Consider the following 18,670-nt stretch of genomic DNA (forward strand, 5'->3'; position numbering starts at 1 on the left):
GTTAGATGTGTTTTAAGCTAAACAGAAGTGCTCATTTTCAATCGGAAATACTGGAGAAATGAGACTTTTGGTTTCTTTATTTTTTTTGAGGCAGGGTCTTGCTCTGTCACCCAGGCTGGAGTGCAGTGGTGTGAACATGGCTCACTGCAACTTCGCTCTCCCGGGCATAAGCCATCCTCCCACCTCAGCTTCCCGAGTAGCTGGTACTGCAGGCATGTGCCATGACACCTGGCTAATTTTTGTATTTTTTGTAGGGATGGGGTTTCGCCATGTTGCCCAGGCTGGGAGGATGGGACCTTTTAGGTCACATTCTTGGAGGCTTCCTGGGCAGGTGCTTCCTGTTTATTCTTCCAGCAAATATTCCCTGAGCAGCGGGATTAGGCATTTTCCTGGCCTGTGACGACTTTGAGGTCTAGTAGGGAAACTGATACTTATAGTAGATTAGAGGTTCTTAACCTGGAGTCCATGGGAGGTTTGAGAGGAGCCATGGAGCTGGGATGAGAAAATTACATCTTTATTTTTTACTAACGTCTCATTGAAATCATGTATTTTTTTCCAGTTGTGAATTGAACAAACTATACAAACCACAGTTGTATTAGCAGTGCTTGTGATCTGTCACCAATAGAAATCAGATGTTTTCATGTCACATTCCGGTTGTTGCGGAGATCTGGTAGTGTCATTTATGCATCACTACCTCACAGTTTTGGAAGTTATTAAGCCCATGGCTAGTTCTTGTTAATAAGGAAGCACAGAGGCTGGGTATAGTGGCTCATGCCTGTAATGCCAGCACTTTGGAAGGCTGAGGCAAGAGAATTGAAGTCAGGAGTTCGAGACCAGCCTGGGCAACAAAGCAAGGCCCCATCTCTTCAATGAAAACATAGAAAGGCCTGGTGCAGTGGCTCACGCCTGTAATCCCAGCACTTTGAGAGGCTGAGGCAGAAGAATTGCTTGAGCTCAGGGGTTCAAGACCACCCCGAGCAACACGTTGAAACCCCATTTCTACAAAAAATACGAATATTAGCCATGTACGGTAGTGTGTGCCTGGACCCCAGCTACTAGGGAGGCTAAGCTGGGAAGATCACTTGAGTCCAGGAAGCAGAGGCTGCAGTGAGCTGAGTTTGCACCATTGTATTCCAGCCTGGGTGACAGAATGAGACTCTGTCTCAAAAAATAAAAAATAAAAATAAAAAACAAGGAAGCACAATGTATTACGCGATCACAATATTTTGATGTTTATAGTTCAGCCTAACTACTTTATTTGTAATCTATGGGATACAATTTAAAGCACTATTCTGAAAAGGCTTTACCAGACTGCCCGCGGTTCCCGGCTCCAAAGAGTAAATGTCGCCCACTGCTGGGTGGATAAAGGGAAGGCCAGGAGCATCCTGGCTCTAAAGGCAGCAGCATGGAGGTGCCCAAGGAGGCCCTTCCTGTATCCCTACCCTGCCCTCCTTCTCAAGGGGTGTCTGGGCCTCTTAGTGCAGGATTGGCGTCTCTCTGACATTGTTTTCTCTCCTTGCAGCTGAACTCCTTTGAGCAGCTGTGCATCAATTACACCAATGAGAAGCTGCAGCAGCTCTTCAACCACACCATGTTCATCCTGGAGCAAGAGGAGTACCAGCGCGAGGGCATCGAGTGGAACTTCATCGACTTCGGCCTCGACCTGCAGCCCTGCATCGACCTCATTGAGAAGCCAGTGAGTGCCAGGCGTGCTTTGACCTCACACCTGCCTCTGGCTTTTCCCTTCCGGGGCACCCGCTCCTCCCCTCAGCTCTGTGTTGGTTGTGGAGGTGTCTTAACGCCCCTTCCTTTTGGTGCCACCTGGAGGACGAAGCCCCAAGGCTGAGATCCGGTGCCTTGGAGGCCTGGGTGGGTGCCTCCATTAGAGGAGATGCTCTGTGCTGCAGCTGTGGGCTAGGCTTCTCCCAGCTGCCGGACCAGGTGCGGATGTGGCTGGGGTCCTAGCATCCTGTTTTCAGTCCCAGAAGACCGCCCAGTATCCTCCTGAAGGCTAGGCTCGATAAGCATTTCTTTGTCTTAAAGAAACAGCCATGCATGGATGTAGTAAGGCCCTGTCGCGGGCTGCCTTCACTGTAGCATGGAACTGTGCAGACGCTGGGCATTGAGTGCTCTGCCCAGGTTTACATGTACCAAAGCTCAGCTCATCCCTCCATAAAACCAGCACAGCAGCAGTGCTTTTATCACCAGCATTAGCTGTGTGAAGATGGAAAAGAGGAACCTTTTCCAGCGAGTTCATACTTAAACCTCTTGCCAGGTGGAGGTTGGGTCGCCTGTTTGTGTTTCAGGCTTGTTGGGGGTGTGATCTGTAATGAAGCCTGAGCTGTTTCTGTCTCTGGATTTTCTTTTGATTATAGTTAATTAATCAGAAGGCCTAGGACAAAATTTTTTCAGTTTGAAAAAATTTCCTTTTGTTTTTGAGATGGAGTTTTGCTCTTGTCGCCCAGGCTGGAGTGCAATGGCGTGATCTCGTCTCACTGCAACCTCTGCCTCACTGATTCAAGCGATTCTCCTGCCTCAGCCTCCTGAGTGGCTGGGATTACAGGCTTATTTTTGTATTATTAGTAGACTTGGGGTTTCACCATGTTGGCCAGGCTGGTCTTGAGCTCCTGACCTTAGGTGATCCGCCCGCCTCGGCCTCCCAAAGTGTTGGGCTTACAGGCGTGAGCCACTGCGCCTGGCGAACAATTTACTTTTGTAATGAGCTTTTTTCTTTAATCAATTGAATTTTCCAACTAATAAGAACCCACCAGGCTTCAAGTTTTGTCAGACAGCCTCTCTGCAGTGTCCAAATCTGCTTTCTTGTCTTGTAAACTCAGTGTGCAGAAGGCTGTTGGGTCCTTGGGACTCTCTTCCTCAAGGGGCTCCTCTTGCGTATCCCATCTCGTCATAGACGTGCAGACGCAAAGCGTGTGCGGTGGTATCTCCTGTGGCAGGATACCACAGGTGGTATCTCCTGTGGCAGTACTTGTTGAGGGCAGCCTCCTGGGCAGACCCCAGTACACGGTGAAGTCAGACTCGGGCCCCGCGGGTCAGTGGATCTGCACTTTTCCTCACACCCACTGGGGGTTTCACTAACGCTGGAGAACCACCGTGATGGATCCTTGGGAAAAGGTCTCAGCTGCAGCCTGGGCCTCAGAGGTTTCTTTATAAACGAGAAATATTCAATGGTCCTCCTGGGGAGCGCATTGCCCACCCTCTGTGGGATTCAGCGGATTCTGATGTCCGGGCTTTGGCTTCTTGAAGGAAGGGGTGCCCCTCCCAGGGTGTGCTCACCTGTGCTGATGCTGTGCTTCCTCCAGGCAGGCCCCCCGGGCATCCTGGCCCTGCTGGACGAGGAGTGCTGGTTCCCCAAAGCCACCGACAAGAGCTTCGTGGAGAAGGTGATGCAGGAGCAGGGCACCCACCCCAAGTTCCAGAAGCCCAAGCAGCTGAAGGACAAAGCTGATTTCTGCATTATCCACTACGCCGGCAAGGTGAGGAGCACTCGTGGGGAGGTGCCGGCCAGACCTTCACAGGAGAGGTGGAGTCAAGGCTCTTTAGGACCAGGAGCCGGGCACCTCCTGAGGATGCGGGGGTGTGGCCTGAGTACAGTTCTTGCACAGTGACTCACCCAGTAATGTGGCCGGTGACAGCATCAGCATTGCATTTACACAGCCTGCAGAGCCCCCTCACCTGGTCCGTGCTGTTAGAAGCCTGCAACACTGCACTGCGGGGCCCAGGCTGGTTGTCGTCACGCTGTCATGCATTACTGTTGGGCCTGTCTGCCAGGTGCAGAGATTTGGCTAAAGGCATGGGCTCAGAGTTTGAATAGAGCTCTGCCACTCAAGCTGTTTGACTTCAGGTCAGTTACTTAACCTCTCTGATCCTTGGTTTCCTCATCTGGAAAATGAGAATGACCACCCACCATACAGGATCATGAGGATTAAACGAGCTCTTGAGGCCCAACACGTGGCACGGATCAGTGCTACAGGGCAGAGCTCCTCAACCTTGGCATTCCTGGTATTGTGGGCTGGGTCATTCTTTACTGTGGGGCCCTCCTGTGTATGCTAGGATGTTTAGCAGCTACCCATTAGTGTTAGGAGCACCGTCCTTAGTTGTGACAACCCAAAATGTCTCCGGACATCGCCAAACATGTCCTAGTTTGGGGGAGGGCGGGGCGGGGAATTGCCACTGCTGTGGGTGACAGCTGCTGTTGCCAAGTCTGCCACAGTCAGTCAGTGGTGGACCTGCCCTCAACACTTACCTAGCAGACATCTTCCCAGTCTGCATGTGACTGGGGCTTAGACCCAGCTTAGTCCATACAGGTGCATGCTTAGACAAAAGCTGGTTTTACTCAGCACAAAGACCCTATCAGTTAATTGCTGTGATTAAGCAGGAGCTTCGCCATCTCCTAGTTGGTGGTGACTAGTTGGTGGTGACTGGTGAGATCTGGGAGCTTTCACAGGTCTGCTCCCAAGCCACAAGGAGCCCAGGCCTGGTTCTAGGCCATGGCTCCCCACTGCCCGCCTCTTCTACTTAGCTTGGCTGGTTCCTGGGGCTGCAGAAGCAACTGTCTTAAACTACCCATGAAAAAAATAATAAAGCCAAAAAAGCGATTTACACCATTAACCAAGGAATGTTTCCCGAGCCTCCTTTCCATGCTCACCTTTGGGAAACACACACGCTCATCAGTGCAGAAGCTTCCAGGAGTGCTTTTGCTGTGGGATTGTTTGTAATGCTGAACAATTAGGAACACCCTAGAGCCCACCAAGGGGCCTGTGCGATGGCATCAGCTGTGATACGTCTTTCTGTGGGCTGTGCCGTGGCAGCTAAAAGGACAAGGATGTTGGCCTGGGTGGGAGGGTCTGAGCCTGGGGAAAGGAAACTGGCATCACCTACCTCATGATAAACAGCAGCACGCATTCGCCTGCATACTGAGGGCAGCACCTCTGGGTTGCAGTTTGTGTGGCGAAGAGGGAGGCGCAGGTCCCTGCTGCTCTCTGGGTATTGTTCTGGGCCCTTTTGCAATGAAAATGTCATGGTGTATTACTTGTTTTGTTAAGTACATATTTTAGCGGAGCACAGGGGCTCATGCCTGTAATCCCAACACTTTGGGAGGCCAAGGCAAGAAGACAGTTTGAGCCCAGAAGTTTGAGACCAGCCTGGGCAACATAGACCCTATCTCTGTTTTGTTTTGTTTGTTTGTTTTTGAGATGGAGTCTCGTTCTGTTCCCCAGGCTGGAGTGCAGTGGCACGCTCTTGGCTCACTGCAACCTCCGTCTCCCAGGTTCAAGCGATCCTCCTGCCTCAGCCCCCCAGTAGCTGGGATTACAGGCACGTGCCACCACGCCTGGCTAATTTTTGTATTTTTAGTAGAGATGGGGTTTCGCCATGTTGGTCAGGCTGGTCTCGAACTCCTGACCTCAGGTGATCCACCCGCCTCGGCCTCCCAAAGTGCTGGGATTACAGGCGTGAGCCACCACGCCCAGCCCCTAACTCTATTTAAAAATGAGAAAAAATGAATCTCTTTCTGGGAGTCTCTCTGAACCCTCTGGTTTAGGAGGCTGCCCAATTAAAAAAATATATTTGAAAACAGAATATATTTCCAAAAAGATAAAACTGACACATACTCAGAGAAAATGTGAACATTCTAAAAAGACAAAGAAAAAACAAAAATGACTTGTCTTATGACTAAAAAGAAATAGTAACATTTTGTCGTCCTTCCAGGATTGTTTTTCTTTGTTCATATTACCTAAAAATTTTTTTAAAAACTGAAACCCGGCACGGTACTGTGTGGCCACCATGCCATGTCTAGAGCCAGGCTCCCGTTGTTGGCCATGCCTTGCTTTGAGGCTTTGGCTCTGCACGAGATGCTACAGGGAATGTCTTGAGGCCTTGTGCCGCTTATCCTCATCACTTCCTTCTTAGGGGTGGAGATGCTGGGTCAAAGGGTTTCCACGTTTTCTGACTTTGCCACGCTTGAGGTCAGCCTGTGCTCTGGAGAGCCTGTGAGCACGCGTGTCCCCAGCGCAGCTTGTGACTCCTGCATCTCTGACCCTGCCAGGTGGATTACAAAGCTGACGAGTGGCTGATGAAGAACATGGACCCCCTGAATGACAACATCGCCACGCTGCTCCACCAGTCCTCTGACAAGTTTGTCTCGGAGCTGTGGAAGGATGGTACGCCCTTTGCCCTTCGCCCCCTGCCTCCTCTTGGCTGCGGCTGGTCATCTTCCCACCTCCACAGTGGGCCGAGCCGCCAAACAAGGGGTGCACACATCCCCCTGACATAGGCCAGGTGGTCTCCGCCCTCTGTGGCTCCCATGAGAGAGGGCTCCTCGGACTGAAACAGGAGGCCGCCGCCCTCGAGCCCACACCGTGGCCGGGTCCTCTTGGGCGGAACGCTTTCTGCGTGTGGGAAAGTCCAAGGCGGCCCCAAGCCTTGCAGCCTAGGCTCCCAGCCCCGCGCCATGTCGCATTCCCGCCTCTACTCCTTGGTAGGCTGGTTGCTTTGAGTGGTTCTTTTTAATTCTTTCTGTTGGTTTCTCCTTTTCCTTTGCCTGGGTTTTGCTTTAACCTCTCTGTTGCAGAGATGCAGAGCACTCAGAGAGCCTATTTCTATCATCGCTTTCCTATTCTCCACCTAGAACCAGGTGACTGGCCGCCCGAGTGGTGTCTCTTGTGTGTGTGGTGCGTCCAGAGCTGTGCAAGAAATGCTTCTGCCTAGGTTTTCTCGCCCCCGCTGCCCCTTGGCTTCTCCTGCCTGCTTACACCCCAGTTCCCTGATCTGGCCCTGGGCTCCTGGGCAGGCTCCCCGCACTGTGCCTATTGCTGGCCTGTAGTAGCAAACTGGGCAAATGAGGGGCTATGTCTGGAATTTGGAGATGTCACATTCAAATCTTAAAACACTGTAATCCCAGCACTTTGGGAGGCTGAGGCAGGAGGATCGCTTGAGTCCAGGAGTTTGAGACCATTCTGGGCAACATAGGGATACCCCCATCTCTACAAAAAAATTAAAAGAAAAAATCAGCCAGGTGTGATGGTGCATGCCTGTAGTCCCAGTTCCTCAGGTGGCTGAGGCGGGAGGATCACTTGAGCACAGGAGGTCAAGGCTGCAGTGAGCTGTGATCACACCACTGTACTCCAGCCTGGGTGACAGAGTGAGACCCTGCCTCAAAAAAAGAAAAAAAAAAATCCTAAAACAGCAAAAACTGTTTAAAAATTTGTATCCTCCTTAGAGCTTCATCCCTAAAGACAGTGCCTTAAACTGCTTGAATGGCTGCGAGTGTCTCAGCATGAGGCTCAGGTATGCACACTGTGTGTGTCTGTGCACCTGAAAGCTGAAGTGGCAGCTGTGTGTTCATTCAACAGTTGCTCAGCAAGGTCTGCTCCATGTGGGTGGGGCCTGCGTGGGGCAGGACACACTCAGCTAAAAGGGCCAGTTATGGTGAGGCCGTATTAACCTTTCTCTGGACAACTTGAGTGGCTTTTGCAAGTTGCCACGCCCAGGAAACCTGTGGTAGCCAGGAATATTGGCCCTGTGGTGGGTACGTAAGATCAAAGATGACTCCTGTTTTTTCGTTTTTTTTTTTTTTTTTTTTTTTTTTTTTGAGACAGAGTTTTGTTCTTGTCACCCAGGCTGGAGTAGAGAGGTGCAATCTTGGCTCACTGCAACCTCCACCTCCTGGGTTCAAGCAGTTCTGCCTCAGCCTCCCAAGTAGCTAGGATTACAGGCGCCTGCCACCACGCCCAGCTAATTTTTGTATTTTTAGTAGAAATGGGGTTTCACCATGTTGGCCTGGCTGGTCTCGAACTCCTTACTTCAGGTGATCCACCTGCCTCAGCCTCCCAAAGTGCTGGGATTACAGGCACGAGCCACCACTCCCAGCCACCTCCCATTTTAATTGACTGGTCTGTAGGCTCCATCCACACTTCTGGCTTCTGTCTTAAGCAAGCATCCTTTTTGCTGTCTTCAAGTAAATAATAGTAATCTGGCCCTGAAGGAATACGAAACGGGCTTCGTCAGTATTCTTCACTTTTACATCCAGTAATGGAAGACTTCACATTTAACATTAGCTCTTGCTTAAACTGATCTCAAATCACTGGCCACTTTGGTTTGGCTTGTTTGTTTTTTACCTTGGGGGATGCAGTTGGTTTAATTGCTGCTGGGCATGAGTTCCAGTGCTAGGGGCTGCTTCCCTTGAGGGTCGGTTTACATGAGAAAGACTCGTGCACCAGGAGACAAAATGAAATACAAGGACGTGAAGAGATCCCTAAACTTTGGAGTATTTATGATCAAGAGCGGTTCTTTGGAGCTCTCTCTTCCTGAGATGTCTGCGTAGACATAGAGGGGACCCTGCTGAGTTCTGCAGACTGACAGGGTGGCTCCAATCTCCGCCTCCTGACTCCTAGCCTGGTGCTTTTACGACAGGATCAGTGAGAATTCAAGATACTGATTTTTTTTTTTTCTAACTGTGACCGTAGGACAGCAGGATTCCGTAAGCCAGGTTTTCACACCCCTCCTTAGAGACAGGCTAGTAGAATTCTCACTATTCCAAAATACTTGACTAGCTTCATTGAGTCTTTTTGGAAATAAGAGCTTCGAGAGTGGCGGAAGGTAGGTGATGGGAAGGTGAGGTGGCCGTGGCAGACGCATGGCTCCCTGAGAGACAAGCCCAGTGCCTTTGTAACCCTCTCGGCTTTCTGCTGTGTTTGGGGATGACCTTAGCACCCTGTGTAGGCTCCAAGTGGAAAGGGTCCTGTTGTTTCATTCTGTCTCCTCTTTTCCTGTCCCATGTGTGCCTGTTTCTCCTGCGTGCTCCCCCTCCTCTGGGTGCAGCTGCGGGGGCACTTATTTGGTCTCTGTGGTCTCCACAGTGGACCGCATCATTGGCCTGGACCAGGTGGCCGGCATGTCGGAGACGGCGCTGCCCGGGGCCTTCAAGACACGGAAGGGCATGTTCCGTACCGTGGGGCAGCTTTACAAGGAGCAGCTGGCCAAGCTGATGGCCACGCTCAGGAACACCAACCCCAACTTCGTCCGCTGCATCATCCCCAACCACGAGAAGAAGGTGCGGCCGCCTGGTGGGGTGGCCCGGGCGGGGCACCATGCTGTGGGGCGCTCAGCCCGTCTGTCTCCCCAACAAAAGCACCCCTCCAGCCCCCCAGCATGCACAAAGCCCTCCGTCGTTTCTCTGCAGGGAGGGCCTTGGCTCAATTAGGAGATCCTCTCCATTCACAACCCACACTTCCTCTTGGTGACACCGGCCCCTCCCAGACCTGGATCCTTTGACTTCACTGTCAAAACCTGTGGGCTGCAGCGACCCCCTCCCTTAGGCTCTTGCCCTGTCAGGTTCCTAGGGGTTCCCCGACCTTTCTCTGACTGTTTTAGGCACAGAAGTGAGACCGCATGCGTGTGTTTTCTTCCCCAGGCCGGCAAGCTGGACCCGCATCTTGTGCTGGACCAGCTGCGCTGCAACGGCGTCCTCGAGGGCATCCGCATCTGCCGCCAGGGCTTCCCCAACAGGGTGGTCTTCCAGGAGTTTCGGCAGAGGTGAGCCAGGGCCCGGAGCCCGCTTCTCCTGGACCCGGCTGTGCGCGCAGTGAGTCCCAGAGGTGGGCTGCTGATCCCTGGCCGGGTCCTGTCGTGAAGGAACGACATCCTCCATCCACGTAGAACTGAGTCTGGCCAGCTCTTCCCCACCGCCTTCTCTTTTCCACCATTTGCAGGAAAGGAGACTTCCCCATTTTAATACCGAAATGCAGGTCATCATCATCCTGTTGACTTTTGCTCCTAGTCACTGCCGGCCCTGGTGCTATTCGCTACAGTTAGAGGAGCTATGAAAAGAAATGTGAAAGAATCAGCCAGAGACCTGGGATATTACAGGAACTTTGTAGAAATGAAAGTCATAAAACACGGCCGTGCGTTGCTATGTGCAAAGATGGCGACATCTTCCTATTTTCTAATGACTGTGCTGAGTGTCAGTTGCTGTCGGCATGCAGCCCTTTATTTCTTGGGGCATCTCTGTTTATTATCAGCTCCCTGCAGCATCCCAGGGAAGCTATGTGAGCATGGCTATCCGTGGGTGACAGATGAGGATCCCAGGCAATTAGCAGTTAGTGAGCCCAACCTGAAGCACACCCTCGAGTGATTGAAACAGTCCTACACGAGTTTCTATTCACTTTCCGGAAAACATTAAGCCTTCCTTGTGTCATTCAGCCGAAGAAAAGAGTGGGGTGGGATGTGCCTGTGTCTTCTTTCCTTAGGAGAGTTTGTGTAAAGAATTCTGTGTCTGTTGCACTGTAAAAATTATCTTAATCTCTTGCCTATATTCCAGGCACGTGGAATCAAGGCAATGGGTAAAATGACCAGGCTTCTCTTTCCTTCCTTAGATATGAGATCCTGACTCCAAACTCCATTCCCAAGGGCTTCATGGATGGGAAGCAGGCGTGCGTGCTCATGGTGAGTTGAGCTGCTGTCCCTGCCTCTCTGGATGGGCAGCCCCTTGTTTGGGGAGTGCCCGCATGGCCAGGGCCCGCCTTGCTGTGTCAGTGGTCGTGGGTGCCCAGGCTGTGTCCCTTCTGATGCTCTGCGTCTGACTCTGCTGGGCGCCCTTTGCAGCAGCCCCTTGACCTCAGATAGCCAGGGATGGTGTTTGGCACCAGGGTGGTGTGGAGGAGACAAGAACTGTAGCCATGGCCAGGCTCTGATGTAAGATGATGGCCTCTTTCATTTGGGGGACATTCTCCTGCTTTCTTGCTTACGGGTCTGACTCCACGCCCATTGTGGTGAGCAGGGCAGCTCACAGCCAGGGCAGCTGGCCTGGTGCGCCATGATCTGGGCTTCTCCTGCCTCCCTCCCCACTCCCAGTCCTAGCACAGTGCTGGATGTGCTGTGCACATGCTTTGAATTCCGGTTGAATGAAGGCCCTGCAGTGACTCAGGGCTAAATCCCACCCTGCTCCTGTTTTCCCTTTCCCAGCATCCTGTTTCTGGCGTGTCCAGGTTAACAGCCGCTACCTTTGGCCTCGTTTTACTTCACGTTCTTTCTAAAGAATCAGAAAGCGTTGGCTGCAGAGTGGGGAGTTGGTGGGGGGAAAAGAGAAGGAAAAATTCAACACCTACTGTGTGCAAAACCTGCATTTGGTGACGGGGAGATGGGGAACAGGAAGAAGGAGGGAGAGGAGATGGCTTTCTGCTCTCCAGATGCTCGTCAGCCAGTAGCAAGAAGGGTGAAGGACACGCCTCCAGCTGTGCCTGGGCCACCCTTTCACGGAGCCGTGGCCAGTTGCTGGCCAGGTAAACAGCCTACTCCTCCCACCTAGATAAAAGCCTTGGAGCTCGACAGCAACCTGTACCGCATTGGCCAGAGCAAAGTCTTCTTCCGCGCCGGCGTGCTGGCCCACCTGGAAGAGGAGCGGGACCTGAAGATCACTGACGTCATCATAGGGTTCCAGGCCTGCTGCAGGGGCTACCTGGCCAGGAAGTGAGTCCCGGGAGATACTCCTGCCCCACACGCCAGGCCTTGCCACGCCCTTTGTTGCCAAAGAGCACTTAGCAGGCTGTGGTCTAGGACACCCCACTGCAGCTGGTCACATGCCTGTCAGGGAGGCCCACGTGGCTCTTCCTGACCCCGTTCCTGGATTTCTACCTTTGAAGAGTAGAATCGGGCAGTTCTTTTTTCTTTTCTTTTTTTTTTTTGAGATGGAGTCTCACCCTGCTGCCCAGGCTGGAGTGCTGTGGCATATTCTCAGCTCACTGCAACCTCCCCCTCCCAGGTTCAAGTGATTCTCCTGCCTCAGCCTCACTAGTAGCTGAGGTTACAGGTGCACACCACCACGCCCGGCCTATTTTTGTGTTTTTAGTAGAGACAGGGTTTCGCCATGTTGGCCAGGCTGGTCTCAAATTCCTGACCTCAAGTGATCCACCCACCTCAGCCTCCCAAAGTGCTGGGATTACAGGTGCGAGCCACTGTGCCTGGCTGAATCGGGCATTTCCAATTGAGGTTTAGAGTGATGGTTGGGAAGAGGCTGACTCTGCTTGGATTTGCCTGCCTGAAAGATCCTGCTTACCAGGACTCCTCACCGTGTGACCCTTGTGGGGACAGCACCCAGAGCCTGCCCTAAAGAACCCTGTGATTCCAGGGGAGCAGACCATCCTTGAGTCCAGACTCATCCTTGACTCCCTGGGGAGTGAGGGCTCCCCTGCTGCAGGACAGCGGGTGTGGGCACTGCACACTCGTCCCCTGGTGCTCGGGGCTGAGGGTCCTAGCAGGAGCGCCGAGCTCTGGGAGATGAAGCCCGAGCGTGTGGCATTTGCACAGATGGAGGCTTGTTTATCCAAAAGCCCTCCCGCTGACACCCGCAGCCCACCTTCACAGAACATCAGTTCCTGACGTTCTCCTACCAAACAAAAGCTCAGATAAGGAACAGCACGAAGGGTGGGAAGCTGAAGTCCAGAGTCACCCAGGGCCAGTCGGCTTAATGACCAAGGGTCATGCTCAGTCCCCACGCTGAGTGAGATCTGTGGTTACTTCACAGGAGCCTTCACCCCGTGGGCTCCTCAGTGGAGGGGTAGTCTGGTGACTTAGGTCCTTCACCCACTGTAAGATTAGAGCCTCATGGGGTCACACAGCCTGTAAGTGGGAGAAATATATCTCAACCCCAGGGCCAGGCCACTTCCCTGAATTTCTGTCTTGAGGTACCCCAGGCAAGGGTAGACCCCCAGAAAAGCCTTGAGGACAAGGCCAGGACTGTTAGGTCGGGTCTGCTGTCCACTGCCCCGCACTGACCATGTTCCTCACCCCACAGAGCATTTGCCAAGCGGCAGCAGCAGCTGACCGCCATGAAGGTCCTCCAGCGGAACTGCGCTGCCTACCTCAAGCTGCGGAACTGGCAGTGGTGGCGGCTCTTCACCAAGGTGCGTGCTAGAAAGGCCTCCTGAGTAGCTGGGACTACAGGTGCACAGCACCATACATACCTGGCTAATGTTTTGTAATTTTTGTAGAGGTGTGGTCTCACTATGTTGCCCAGGTTGGTCACAAACTCTTGGGCTCCAGCAGTCCTTCTACCTCAGCCACCCAAAGTGCTGGAATTACAGGCATGAGCCACTGTGCCCGGCCCTTTTTGATTTTTGGTAGAGACAAGGTCTCACTATCTTGCCCAGGCTGGCCTTCCTGGCCTTTAAAAAAAAATAACTCGTTATTTTTAAACTTGTCCGGGCTGCTTTTGTGTATAATCCATAATTTATGGTAATGGCAAAAAGCCAACTAACAAAAAGTCTAAAGAATTAAATAAAAATTCACACATAAACCCTTACCCTAAACCAGCAGCAGCAGCTATTTTAGTGTTTATTCTCTCGCTCTTTTTCTCACTGCCTATAAAACCTCAGCTATGTAAACAGTATGCATTCTTCCATAGCTGAGTTTGACTCGTATAAACAGTATTGTAGTGTGTACGTTCCATTTACGATTCCTTCATAAGCATCGTTTTTTTAGAGGTAGCGTACTGTTCCCTAGGGGCCACATCATTATCTGGGTACTTTTTCAGAGATGGTCCTTCCTCATTTTCTTGCTGTTATAAACAATGCCGAGGTGAACATCTTCACACGCACGCAGGGATAGTTTCCCTGGAATGTAGTTAGCAGGTCAGAGGCCCGTGGTACAGAGCACCAGATGGATTTCCAGGAAGGCTGTAGCCCCCTCCACAGCATGTCTTCTTGCCCCTCACTTTCATGTTTCCAGAGGTAAGGGAGAGGCCTCAAACTTGTTGGCAGAGGCGGGCATCTTCCAGCCAAGCATGTCTCTACCTCCATCTCCTCTCCCAGGTCAAGCCGCTGCTGCAGGTGAGCCGGCAGGAGGAGGAGATGATGGCCAAGGAGGAGGAGCTGGTGAAGGTCCGAGAGAAGCAGCTGGCTGCGGAGAACAGGCTCACGGAGATGGAGACACTGCAGTCGCAGGTGGGTGTCAGCGCAGGCTCCGTCCAGGTTGCGTGACCTGCCCGGTGCTGCCACCTGCTGGCCATCGGTAGGCGCGGCATGCTGGCCTCTTCTGTTACTATAGGGGTTTCCTACGACTGAGTTTCCTATTACTGTGGGAACAGTGACCAGTCTCTCTGCAGACTGGATTTGGGGTTATGTGATGTAGGGAGGCCACCTAATAGAATGGAACGTTCACCAGTGTTGGGTTCAAACCTCAGCTCTACCACATGACCTGAGCCCGTTTCCCGGGACCTTGCTGTGGAGCTCATGGGGTAGTGAAAAATCAAGGACACGATGTCTGGAAGGTGCCTGGAAGCTTCACAGCTCTCCAGATGAAAGCTACTCTTGTCCGCACGTTCCTTTCCTGCTGGGATCCTGAGCCACGGCGTCCATCTTTTGAGGATGGAGTGACTTGCGGGTGTTGCGAGGAGCTTGTGTTTTCCACTTGCTGTTTGCAGCTCATGGCAGAGAAATTACAGCTGCAGGAGCAGCTCCAGGCAGAAACCGAGCTGTGTGCCGAGGCTGAGGAGCTCCGGGCCCGCCTGACCGCCAAGAAGCAGGAACTAGAAGAGATCTGCCATGACCTGGAGGCCAGGGTGGAGGAGGAGGAGGAGCGCTGCCAGCACCTGCAGACAGAGAAGAAGAAGATGCAGCAGAACATCCAGGTTCCTGCCTGTTGCACCCGGGGAGGAGTGGGACTGGAGGGGCAGGGCGGGGCAGAGAAGCAGGGACCAGGAGCTGGGAGAACATGGAATTAGGGTCCGAGGAGGCCGCTCCTCACGCTGTCTGCTTGGGGCACTCAGTGAGAGGTGTTCCCTTTGGGCTGGTAGTTTGTGACATGGGCATCTGAGATCTCTCCATGAGTACTGCCTGGGCCAGCATCAAGGCCAGTTTGATTTCCCTGCCATTAGCCCTGGCCCTGGCTAGCCAGAGAGGCACAGGGCCAGCAGCTCTGCATCCTGCCTGTTTCATGGGTGGGAGCTTGCTGCAGGAAACCCTTCAGAACATTGCACCGGTGTTCTGGCCCTGTGTCCCAGTTTGAAATCTGGAATCCTACAAATAGGGCTTGGGCCCTGCCTCGGGTGTGGCCCTGGGCTTGCAGACCTTGCTGTCCCCACCTCAGCCATGACCCTGGGCTCACAGACCTTCGTATCCTCTCCTTGGTGTTCGGACCTGGCCTTCGGACCTTGCTGTCTTCACCTTGGCCATGACCCTGGGCCTGCTGTCCTCACCGTGTCTCTGGCCCCCGGCAGGAGCTTGAGGAGCAGCTGGAGGAGGAGGAGAGCGCCCGGCAGAAGCTGCAGCTGGAGAAGGTGACCACTGAGGCGAAGCTGAAGAAGCTGGAGGAGGAGCAGATCATCCTGGAGGACCAGAACTGCAAGCTGGCCAAGGTGAGGCCTGCGGCTGCCGCCTGCAGCTGCTCCAGGGGGGCCGTGGATGGGAGAGTGTGGTCACCCTTGCCGGGCCGGACCCCAGCCCTGCCGCTGCTGCTTCCTGGCTCTTCCGCCTGCAGCACGAGGGTTTCTGCCTCGCTGCAGGTGCTCCCTGGAGGTCCCATGGGCCTTCGTTGAGGGATTTCCTCATAAACGAAGGGGCCCTGGGGAAGGGTTTGTCCTTTCCCCTCTGGAAAGCTCTTCTTTGCCACCCGTGAGACCCAAGCCTTTGTAAAGGTGGCCATCTGTGCAGCATTGCAGGCGTTGGTCACTGTGGGGTTGGGGACACTTTGGTGGCTCTATATTGAGATGTGGGGTACTCCTCCACTGTCCCTGGGCGGCAGCCGTTCCTCCTGAGAATGAGCTGGTCCCTGTCAGTGTCTGCCCAGGGAGCAGATAGCAGCCGGGGAACCAGATAGAGGAGAAGGCAGCCTCCCCACCTTTTGGGGCTCCTCAGACCACGGGAGCTCCAAAGGCTGAGGTGGCAGGACGTCCGCCCGGGACTGGGATGAGAGGACTGAGGCGCTTGTGCCAAGCTCTGGCCCCTGGGCAGGGGTGTTGCGGGGGCCACACAGAACAGAAAGCAAGGAGAGCAGCCCGGGGTACCGCGGGGCTAAAGAGGGGGAGGGGCTGTGGCCCCCCTGGCAGGTGAGAGAGGGGCACGGAGAAGGTGGCCTGGTGGCGCAGGTGAGCGCCGTATGGCAGCCTCCTGAAGGAGTGGAGCCATCTGTCCCTGCTGACACTAGCTGTCACCTGGAAGCCTTTCTCACCCAAGCCCACAGGGGAAGGGGAAGGGCTTGGGCACCCACATTTTTCGATCCTGAGGAAGCATATACCTCACTGTTTCAGGGAAGCTGGTGACCTTTCAAAATTATCCTTTGATCCAGGAAAATCCTCATGAACTTGATCAAGTGTCTAAAGCCCTCTCCATTCAGCCCCAAATTTCCGGGCGAGTCATGCTTTGAGGCTAGTGTTCTCTGCTCATTTAGACACTAAATGCCGGCCTACTCCCCTCTCCCCAGGAAAAGAAACTGCTGGAAGACAGGATAGCTGAGTTCACCACCAACCTCACGGAAGAGGAGGAGAAATCTAAGAGCCTCGCCAAGCTCAAGAACAAGCATGAGGCAATGATCACTGACTTGGAAGGTGAGAGGGTGACGGGCAGGAGGTGATGGGCAGGGGCTGGCGGGCAGGGGCTGGCCTGTCTGACCGGAACACGGAGGCCTCCTCAGCTCACGGGTGAGCCTGGGCCACACTACAGCACTGGCTGCTGCCCTTCAGACCTGAGGTCACAGGTCGAGGGGAGCCGTGTCTGGTGCCTGCGGGAGCCTGAGCCTCCAGGCCCCTGTTGTTCTGTGGCTAGTTGCCCCCCTGCATGAAGTGTGTTTAAAGGAGAGCTTTGGCGCTGCCCTGTTGTCGTGTGCCGTGGGTTTTGGAAGCTTCTGAGACTGCCTAGGAGGTTCTGGGTTTGGCCCACAGGACTCACTAGCTCTGTCACTGACTAGCTGGCTCATCTTACACCTGTGACTTAAGCTCCATGAGCTTTAGTTTTACCTAAAAAGGGGACCCAGTGCTAGGGTACTGTGAAAATTTCATTAAATACATGTGAACACGTATGTACCGTAAAGTCCTTGACAGTTACTGCGGAAGCTCATTGCTTGACTTGGGGCAGGGTGACAGATCCTGCCTTGTCTCTGTGTGCCCCGGGGATCTGTGGCAGGGAGGGGCGCTGGGGGAACAGGAGAACCCTGACTATTGTGGGAACTCTGAGCTCATACCCAGGGGAGGGAGGCCACAGCCTGACTGCCGGGAGGATTTTCCCCGGCTTGTTGTCACAGCCTTGTCCAGCCCCCTCACATCTGCAGGGGATGAGGTGAGTCGGGTCCAGCGGAAGAGAGGTCTGGACACTAGAGAGATCTCGTAGCCCACAGATACCCTGCCTCACCTGGGAGGAGCGCGGAAGACTTGGTCATCCAGGAGGTCTAGGGGTGGCACCCACCAGATGGACAGACACGAAAGGTTGACACTAACAAGCGCTAACACAGACACGGAGCCGTCAGAGCACACACACGCTGCTGCTGGGACTGCAGACTGGTAGACGGCGTTAGAGAACGATCCAGCGGTCCTAGTGAGGTTGAAGCTTGGCATGCTGGTGACCCGGCCGTTCCATCCATCACTCAGCCGTCTGCGCTGAGAGTGAGCAGGATGCTCGCAGCAGCGTTGTGTATCAGAGTGTGCGATGAACACAGCCCCATGCCTGCCAGCTGCAGGACGGGTACATAAATAAGTTGTGGTGTATTCACATCATGGAATGCTAGATAAATGTCCATACACATCTATTCCAGCAAAACTTCACGGGCTACATCTCAAGACCATGGGATGGGGCGGCAAAGGCATGGCAGGGAATAAACATCACCAGCCAGGCACTGTTCTAGGTGCTTTTTAAGATAGTAACTCATTGGCCCCTCACACCATCCTAATGAAGTAGGCCGTCTCCTTTTGTTTGTTATTCAGACGAGGTATAGAAAGTAGCTTTCCCTAGTGACATCACAGAGTTATAAAGCTAGACACCGAGCCCTGACTCTGTGATTCCAACTGTGGAATTCACACAAGGCAGTTCCATCTTAAAAGTTGAGATTCACACAAAATTGAACATGTTTTTTAGAGATACAGACATGGTACAACCTTCAAGGGAACCAAGGGGGTTACGAACACCAGCTTTAGGAGAGTACTTAACTCCTGGCAGGGAAGGACGAGGGGTGAGTTGGAGAGAGACACGCCAGGGGCTGGCAGTTTGCGGTGATGTCCTCTTCCTGCGTGCAGGAGTTGGGTGCGAGTGTCTGTGTATTTGTGATGCTTTCAGCCTGACACACGTTTCATAATGAGTGCTCGGTATTTTGTATAAGTAATTGACACGGAGACAGAACCCACGGCACTGAGGGCTATGTGGGCTCCCCGCTCCTTGCAGAGCGCCTCCGCAGGGAGGAGAAGCAGCGACAGGAGCTGGAGAAGACCCGCCGGAAGCTGGAGGGAGACTCCACGGACCTCAGCGACCAGATCGCTGAGCTCCAGGCGCAGATCGCGGAGCTCAAGATGCAGCTGGCCAAGAAAGAGGAGGAGCTCCAGGCCGCCCTGGCCAGGTGAGGACCCCGCCTGAGGCCAGGTGGCCTGGGCCAGCCCTTCCTGCTTGCTGCTGGGCCTAGTTCTCTGCACCAGAGAGCTGTGAGCATTCTTTCCACTGTTGTCTTAGAAGAGCCATTT

The 18,670-nt window shown here is 53.5% G+C and overlaps 1 protein-coding gene across 1 annotated transcript in view; it reads left to right on the plus strand.

Annotated features, from left to right (window-relative positions):
- The window catches only part of MYH9 (myosin heavy chain 9), a 106,682-nt gene that overhangs the window by 74,113 nt on the left and 13,899 nt on the right, over positions 1 to 18,670 (plus strand). Inside the window, exons 13-25 of the mRNA XM_065522178.1 lie at positions 1,523 to 1,696; positions 3,321 to 3,494; positions 6,065 to 6,179; positions 8,877 to 9,070; positions 9,431 to 9,552; positions 10,392 to 10,461; positions 11,324 to 11,484; positions 12,809 to 12,917; positions 13,824 to 13,955; positions 14,435 to 14,641; positions 15,230 to 15,367; positions 16,432 to 16,555; positions 18,378 to 18,549. Of these exons, the coding sequence (XP_065378250.1) occupies positions 1,523 to 1,696; positions 3,321 to 3,494; positions 6,065 to 6,179; positions 8,877 to 9,070; positions 9,431 to 9,552; positions 10,392 to 10,461; positions 11,324 to 11,484; positions 12,809 to 12,917; positions 13,824 to 13,955; positions 14,435 to 14,641; positions 15,230 to 15,367; positions 16,432 to 16,555; positions 18,378 to 18,549 (1,892 nt within the window). The remainder of the gene's footprint in view (positions 1 to 1,522; positions 1,697 to 3,320; positions 3,495 to 6,064; positions 6,180 to 8,876; positions 9,071 to 9,430; positions 9,553 to 10,391; positions 10,462 to 11,323; positions 11,485 to 12,808; positions 12,918 to 13,823; positions 13,956 to 14,434; positions 14,642 to 15,229; positions 15,368 to 16,431; positions 16,556 to 18,377; positions 18,550 to 18,670) is intronic.

Source organism: Macaca fascicularis, chromosome 10 (assembly GCF_037993035.2).
Source record: "Macaca fascicularis isolate 582-1 chromosome 10, T2T-MFA8v1.1".
In the NCBI taxonomy this organism is placed as follows: domain Eukaryota; kingdom Metazoa; phylum Chordata; class Mammalia; order Primates; family Cercopithecidae; genus Macaca; species Macaca fascicularis.